The sequence below is a fragment of the Manis pentadactyla genome, chromosome 10 (genome assembly GCF_030020395.1).
Source record: "Manis pentadactyla isolate mManPen7 chromosome 10, mManPen7.hap1, whole genome shotgun sequence".
Taxonomy (NCBI): Eukaryota; Metazoa; Chordata; class Mammalia; order Pholidota; family Manidae; genus Manis; species Manis pentadactyla.
The window spans coordinates 17172698-17181154 of NC_080028.1; the positions used below are offsets into that span (position 1 = coordinate 17172698).

The 8457-nt window shown below is 40.9% G+C and overlaps 1 protein-coding gene across 1 annotated transcript; it reads left to right on the plus strand.

The window, feature by feature from the left end:
- The first annotated feature begins 1720 nt into the window (after positions 1 to 1720).
- Positions 1721 to 8457, plus strand: LOC118915529 (ubiquinol-cytochrome-c reductase complex assembly factor 6). The gene is made up of 3 exons (XM_036891463.2): positions 1721 to 1868; positions 2235 to 2352; positions 8279 to 8457. The coding sequence occupies exons 2-3, from the start codon at positions 2245 to 2247 to the stop codon at positions 8372 to 8374; spliced, it is 204 nt and encodes a 67-aa protein (XP_036747358.1). The 5' UTR covers positions 1721 to 1868; positions 2235 to 2244; the 3' UTR covers positions 8375 to 8457.

An 8457-nucleotide genomic window follows, 5' to 3' on the forward strand; every position in this document is an offset into this window, starting at 1 on the left:
ATTGTCCTGGAATTTCTTATTCATCTCATGTATTCTTTGAGAATTAAAAAAGACAAGGTGTAATGTTTTCTAAGTTTATAAGAATGTATGATTTATAAATATTCTTTCAGAGTGTAATTATCATAAGAGAAGTTAGCTTTCTGAATTTCTTGAAACTGGCTTCTGACCTTTAATATCACATTTCTGTACACTGCTGTTTTCAACAGATATGCCAAGGATTTGATTAATGCTTGAAACTTAAATCTGTTTAATGTTTGAAATTAAAAGCTGTTCTTCAAAAATATATTAAGAAGAAAAAAAAATCTATAGACTGGGAGAAAATATTTGCAGATCTAATGTCTGATAAAGGACTTGTATCCATAATATATAAAGAAGACTCAAGACTCATAATTTTAAAAATGCAATAAAAAAATGGGTAAACGATTTGAAGATATTTCGCCAAAGAAAATATAAGCACATAAAAGGATTCTCAACATCATTAGTCATGAGATACCATTACCAACCTATTAGAGTGCCCCAAATTAAAAAGACTAACCAGAGGAAGTGTTGGGAGAGGATGTAGAGGAACTGGTATTCTTAACACTGTGATGGGAACGTAAAATGGCACTACTTTGGAAAACAGTTTGTCAATTTCTTAAAAAATTAAATATACATTTACCTCCTATCACATGCTGCAGACATTCTACTCCTAGGAATGTATCCAATAGAATTGGAAGCATATATTCACAGATTTGTGTATGTGTCTCTCTGGTATACTTTACCATTCTTAACAACTTTATTCCTATAAGCCCCAAACTGTAAACAACCAGTGTCCACCAAACGTGAATGGATAAACCAGTTGTGATATAAACACATTCAGCAATAAAGTCAGTTACTGATACATGCAAAGATGTGGATGAATCTCAAAATAAATTGTGCTGCACGAAATAAGCCAGACTAAAATAGTACATGCTAATTTCACTTATTTCAGAAAATGCAAATTTATCTGTTCCGACAAAGTACATTGGTGGTTGTGCAAGTGAGGAGCTGATGTGGGATTAGAAAGAGGCACAAAAGAAACTTACAGGAGTAATGGATATGTTCTTTATTTTGGTTGTAGTAATGGTTATACGGGTGTACACATCTCCCCAGACGCAGCTGCCCGACAACAAAACCCCATCAAATTGTATACGTTAAATGTGAGGTTTATGTCAAATACACCTCCATGAAGTGTTTAAAAAGCGAGTGCATCATGATTAGTGTTATACATACAATCCTTCGGAATTAAGTCCTTCTATTACCGTTCTCAACAAAAGTCAATCCATAATCAAAGCACAATCTGAAAGTGCATAGATTAAATAATGTCGATTTCGGGTTTCCTCTTTTCCAATAACCAGAGCACAAGGGTATAGCTGTGTTAAGTGTGGCTGTTTCAGGTATCAAACGACCTCCCAGCACAAGGACGGAGAGTGCTTTTAACTTCACTCACTTACGGGTAACTGCACCTAAGTACACAGACCTCGTTGTGCCGATCTCCATCTGCTCCGCAAGTGTGGCAAACGCGGGTGATTTCCTTGTGTGTCGAAAGGACACATGCTGCACATCCAGTTACGCTGAGCTCGAGACTCGACACCTGCCGGGGAAACCTACCGAGGAAGAGGAAGGAGCGCGACAGGAGCGTGGGGCCGGGAAAGGGCTGGAAATTGGTTTAAATTTGAAATAAGGTAAAGAAAAAGACACTGGCGCCTGCCCAAAGTCCCATTTCCGCTTGGGTCACGTGCCTCCGCCGGCGCCTGCGGTGCCCCCGCTTTCCCGTCCGGCGCAGCCCCCAGCCCCGGCACCTGCTGGCCGCCCGCTCCAGAGGCTGAGAGCACTTCCGAGGGCCTGAGGTACTGTCTCCCTCCGGGCGCGCTCCTAGGGTCGGTGGGGAGTGCGGTCTGCAGTTCCTCCTAGGGTTTGAAGGGGCACGGGGCAAACCACTCGCCCTCGGTCTTCCGCTGGCTCCGTAAGAGCTTCCTTTAGATAATGGAGGCCCAGGCCTCCCGGTCCTAAGAAACCACCTAGGCTGGTCTTGGGCCTGGCAGGGACCAACGACCCTTCCGCGCCCTCCTTCGTACAGAGCACTCGCGGCGCCGGGGGCAGGTGGCACCCAAGTGTTCTGACCCCACCCCTTGGCCACCGCGTGGCTTCTTTCCCGGTTCAGTTTAGTCGTTTGCAGACCCTCCTAACATTGTCCACTTTCCCTCCCCGTCTAGCCCACCGACCATGCCCGCGGGCGTGTCCTGGGCCACCTACCTGAAAATGTTCTCTGCCAGCCTCCTGGCCATGTGTGCCGGGGCCCAAGTGGTGCATAGGTACTACCGGCCGGACCTGGTGAGTGCAGGAGGGTCCTCGTTCCTCGCTCCTGGACCACCCCATTCTCCTCACAGCAGCAAAAATGCTCTTAAAACGAAATTAAGAGCACATCTGCCCTGATGGCAACCCATTACATTTAGCGCAATGCACGGCGTGCCCTTACACTATCTCACATAGGCCTTACAAAGTCTTAAGCAGTCTACTGGCCTTTTCTTCTACTATTTACCCCCTGTTCCGGCTCTGGTAGCAACACTGGCTTTCATGCTGTTTCTCCGACTCTTCAAGCCTGTCCCCACCTCAAAGCCATGCTTTTCCTCTTCCTAGAATACTTTTCTCCCAGATCCTGGCGTGGTTTTCTTCTTCAAAACTTGAAGTTTCAGCTGAACTTCAAGTCATTGCCCCTCCAGCAGTGAGGGTCCTTTGGACAGTTCCTATCGGATTCCTCCTCTGCTATTCTGTGCCCTTTGTCTCCATAGAACACTCGTCACAATTTCCAGTTATTTTATTCCTTTGTCTGTTTACTTGTTCTTTGTTTCCTCCACGAGAATGTAATCTTTACAAAACGACTGTGCCTGTGTGGTTCTGCCTTGTGTCTCAATCACCTAGAAAAGAGCTTGGAATGTAGTAGAAAAGCTCAATAAATATTTGTTGAATAAAGAATGAATAAATACAGGCATTCAAAGGAGGGAGAAATTTTAATTAATTTTAATAAGCATCTGTTGAATTATAATTGGGGATTAGGTGCTTTTGAAGAGTTATAGTCTTGGGGACATGGAGGCAAGAAGTACAGTGCAAACAATTACAAGAATATAGTAGTTGTTATGCTGTAGGTGTGAATAGAGTGGCTTGGAGCACAGTGTAGGGAGCAGTCATTTCTGCCTGGACTCTGGTGGGATAACACTTCCAGAGAACCAACCTTGTGTTTCTAATTAGAGTTAACTGTCACTACAGTTGTGAAGGTGTGTTCTTGTTTTCAAATGAGGAAACTGAGGTTCAGAAGAGTGAAGGTGATTTCCCTAAATCACAGCTTAATGAGGATTTGAAGCCTAAGCTTTTTAAAGTGTTTTTCTTTTTTGAACCTGTTAAAATAATACACCCTGTAAAACAAGCCCCTTTTCTCTGGTCTACTCCCCACATGTAACTACCATTTTTAAATTGATGTATCCTTACAGATTCACTGTTGTTTTTTACACACACACACACACACACACACACACAGGTTTCTGGGGTGTTTTTCCCCATGTAAATAGGAGTTTATATACACATAGTTCTGCAGCTTACTTGTTTTGGTTAACATCTGTATGAATAGACGTTTGTATCAATAGCTTTTTTCTTTCTATTGAATTATATTTCATAATAGGGATATTCCATAAATGATTCCATTAATCCCTTTTTGACATTTAGGTGGTATCTAGGTTGTGTACAAACAGTGCTGCGCTAGCTCTTCCTTACTGCTTCAGGTTACTTCTTTTTTGAGTTCTAGGGAAGCATCAAGGATACTCAGCCGAGACAGAAAGGGGTAAGAAGCTTCCACAGAAATTCAGTTTAGTCGCTGCCTTGCGAGGGAATAGACATCAGGCAGGCCTTACCTAGAAAGGAATGCCTGTTATTTGACTCTGTGAAATGGACTTTTGATTCACCCATCTCATTAAAAGTGGGTATGTGCAAGGGGTGGTACTAGCAGCCGCCTGGACTTTGGAATGAGACAGCACAAGGTCAGAATCTCCAGAAGGGACATACTGAAGAGTCTCAGGCCACCTCATCCTGATAGGGTGGTGACATTGGCAGTGGGACACTTCTGTAGGGCCTTAATGGCCAGGGCTGGCTGTGCTTTACAAACACATTCTGTTAATGTATGCTTTACAAACATTTAAGGGATATATGTATATTTTTTACTTGCCTCTGTTGGTATTCCAGCAATTACTGTCACTATTGTAACAACCACCAGCCTTTGCGGGCGTCTTTCAGTCTGTAAGGCTAGAAGGACTGGGTGGAGCCAGAGCAGAGCAGGCCCTTGATGTCTGCCTAGGGCTTGTGCTCAGTGCTACTTTAAGTAGGAGCATTAAGGGCTTGTTTTCCCTAGTGGTCCAGTTCAGCTCCTCAGCAAAGGAAAGGCGACAGGTACTCAAGGCAGATGCTCTGTCCTGGAGTAAAGTGTGTGCCTTTGCCTGGGCTTCCCTTTTGCATTTTTCTTTCACTTTTGCATTACTTTTACTTTCTCTGTTTAATTTATAACCTACTTATTATTTAAGACATAGTAGTTCAAAAGATCCCATTTCTGGACTCATTTTAAAGTGTTCATTTTTGATGCAGATACACCCATACACACACAAACTGCTATTTAGAACTTCTTCCACCATTGATAACTTTTGATGCCAATAAACTTACTTCTTTTTTTTTTTAATTGGGTTATATACTTAGTTTATAAATGGAAGTTCTATCTTTTAATAAAAGTTGAATTGTCATTTTAGCTTTATAGTGTATTGGCAATTCAAGTCACTCCAGATGTGTGCCTGGTGTGTGTGTGTGTGTGTAAGTAGGTGGTTGTGAATACTTCGTAGAAATTTGAAATATGCCTATTGTATTTTATAGGGCTTTGTGAATTTCACATAATTTCCTTTTGTGACCTGGGGGGAAAAATAGCCTTCTAAATCAATTAGAAGCTGATTTAACAAATATGAAACAGGCTACATTCTTTGCTTGTAGTGAAGGGATTGTAATGCCAAAATACTAGGACTGGTTTTAAGAGAGGAAATTGTCAGATAGGGTACTCTGGTTTTTATTCCAGTTCCCATCACTGCTTTTCTAGAAAGTCATGTTCAGTTCAAAGTGAGAATGGTACTATGCTGCACATCTCTTACCTCCCTACCTCTCCTGTTACCCAGACCCCAAGTCACACATTTTTTCCTAAACTATTTTATTTCTTTAGGATTAATTAATTGTGAGGAGATAAAACAGATAGATGAAACAGGAGATAAAATGAGCTGAGTCAAGGTGTTCGACTCAGATATTGAACAGCTATTGAAGTTTTCTGATATATGATTGACATTATGCCGGAGTAATCTTGCAGTTTTATATAAAATAATTTGAGTAAAGGTGTTATTTTTCCAATCTTATGAGTTTATAAGGGTTCTTAGCAAATTTTGTTGATTTATTCATTCAGCACATTTTTTGACTGCCTCTTATAATGAGGGGCATTCTTACAGGGCTGTAAAAAATGAGGAGAATGTGGTCCCTTTCCTTGGGGACCTTACAGTATAAGCTGATAGAAATAGATATGCCTCTGACTGGTTATGATATAGGACCTTGTGGGCTAACACTGATCACAGATGGGTAAACAGTATGGTGGGAATGAGTGATACCTTTCATCTTCCTCAAGGTTGTCACCGAGGTGGGCCTTGGGTAATGAGAAGAAATTTGTATTGCCAACATGAGACGGCGTGTGGAGGAATCCCTTGCAAGGGGCATCCAGATGGAGAGAACAGGATGTGCAAAGATCTGGCGGTGCAGGCATGTGACTACTTACTGAAGTGCCTCTTAAGGTGACCAGTAACCATGTTGTTAAATCCTGTGGGTCAGTTATCAGTCTTCAACAGCAGTGTGTGACACAGTGGAATACTCTCTCCTTGGAACACTTTCTTCACTTGGCTGCTAGGACACTGCTCTGTCCTGGTTCTTCTCCCTCATTGGTTGCTGCTTCCCAGTCTTTGTTGGTTCTTCTCATCTCCTTGACCTCCCAACACTGGGGGGTCTCAAGTCTCAGTCCTTGACCTTTTTTTTCTTTCTACGCTCACTTCCCATAGTTTCATCTCATTTTATGGCATTATTATTTATATTCTAAAATTATACCTCCAGTCTGAACCTCTCGCTTGAGCTTAAAACAAGACTATTAATTACACACTTACTTGCACGTGGATGTGCAGTAAGCATGTTCAAAACCAAGCTTCAGGTCTTCCCCCAACAGACATGCTCTTCTTGATGTTCCCTATCACCATAAATGGGGATCCCATTCTTCTAGTTGTTCAGGCCAAAACTTAGGAGTCATCCTTAACTTGCCTTTCATATTGCATGTATCAGCAAGTTCCCATTGACTTGATCTGAAAAACACAAGAGTCTCATTGCTTTTCCCCGCCTGCATTGCTACACCTAATTCAGGCCACTGTCAGTCATCTCTCACTTTGGTTATATTAATAGCTTCCACTTTCCACCCTTGCTCCCCTACAGGCTATTCTGTCACCACTTCATCTTTTTATGCTTGATCAGGTCTTGACACTCTTCTGCTCAAAACTCTCCTGTGACCCCCCACAAAATCTCTGCACTCCCATTTTTCCTCTCTGTCTTTTCCTAACCTCTCATTGAGTACTTTGTATGGCTATGCTGACCACCTTGCTCTTCCTTGAACACAAAGGCACTTTCCTGTCTTATGTTTGCTGTACGTGTGGCTCCATCTGCCTGAAACACTCCTAGATATCTGCATGGCTGGCTTTGTCGTCTTCCTTCATATCTTTGTTCAGAAGTTAACTTTTCAGACACTAAGCCTATGAAAAGGTGCTCGACATCATTAGCCATCAGGGAAATGCAAATCAAAGCCACAGTAAGATGCTACTTCATAACCACTATAATGGTTATAATTTTAGAAAAAATAATGACAAGTATTGGTGAGGACATGGAGAAATTGGAACCCTCCGAGAGTGCTGTTAGGAGTGTAAAACAGTGCAGCTGCTTTAAAAGAAAACAGTTTGGTAGTTCCTCAGTTAAACAGTTACCTCTCAGGTATTGAAAAGCTATTGAAGTTTTATGATACAGTTGAAATTATGCCAGAGTAATCTTGCAGTTTGGTATAAAATAATACAACTTTTAAAGTAAATATTGGAGTAATTAATAATTTGAGTAATTATTTTACAGCTATTTCACTTCTAGGTTTATACCCAAGAGAACTGAAAACATATGTCCTCACAAAAACTTGTTTATGAATGTTCGTAAAAGTATTATTCATTAGAGTCAAAAAGTGGAAACAATCCAATGTCTGCCAACTGGTGAATGGGTAAATAAAATGTGGTATATTCTTATAACACGATATTATTCAGTCCTAAAAGGGGAGAAGTATGGGTATATGTGACAACATGGATGAACCTTGAAAACATGCTAAGTGAAAGAAGCCAGTCACACAAGACCACATACTGTATTTTTCCATTTCTGTGAAATGTCCAGAATAAGCAAATCTGTAGAGACAGAAAATAGATTAATGATTGCCTAGGGCAACAGGTTGATGGGGGAGAGGATTATGTGGAAATGAGAGTAGCTGCTAATGGGCATGAGGTTTCTTTTTGGGCTATGAAAAAGTTCTGAAATTTATTGTAGTGAGGATGCACAACTTTTTGAATATTATAAAAGCCATTGAATTATATACTTTTAAGTGGGTGAGTGGTACGTATGTGGATTCTGTCTCACTAAAGCTGTTAAAAAAAGTCACCTTATCAGGCTTTTCCCAATCACCTTTTTTTGAAGGCAGTTTTGTATTTTATGCTGTTTTATGTTTTGCACATAATAGGCACTTACTGGTTTTCAGTAAGTGAATTGATTCCTAATACCTGTTTTCTTTGCTAGGCACATGGTGGAGTCAGTAAATGGGGCAGGAATGAACTTCCACATCTGGAATGCCTTACTTAAATTTGTGACCTGTCAGTTGATAATTGATGCTGACTCCCTCTGTGACTCCTGTAGAACTTAAGGCATAGCCTGGATGATAAGAGTGCTATAAATACAGAGCTAGAAAAGGGCTTAGATCAGCTGCAGGTTCTCAATAATAAGATTTCTCATTGAATAGCAGGGACTGTGTGTTCTTTTTTGCCTTTTACTTTCTTAGCTTATGTACTGTCTTTTGGTCACATTTAATTACTGTCTAAGAAAGCACTGGAGTCTTTTTTTTTTTTTTTTTTAATAGACAATACCTGAAATTCCACCAAAGCCTGGAGAACTCAAAACGGAGCTTTTGGGATTGAAAGAGAGACAACATGAGCCTCAAATTTCTCAGCAGTAGAAGCCTGAAAATACAGCTCTGCCACAAACTCTGTATATATAATAATAATAATATAAGCATTAAATATGTATTTTAAAAATTTA

Coding starts and splice junctions, on each gene's coding strand:
- LOC118915529 (XM_036891463.2), top strand. CDS start 2,245: ATGCCCGCGGGCGTGTCCTGGGCCACCTACCTGAAAATGTTCTCTGCC. Junction 2,353..8,278: donor GGTACTACCGGCCGGACCTG/GTGAGTGCAGGA, acceptor TTTTTTTAATAG/ACAATACCTGAAATTCCACC.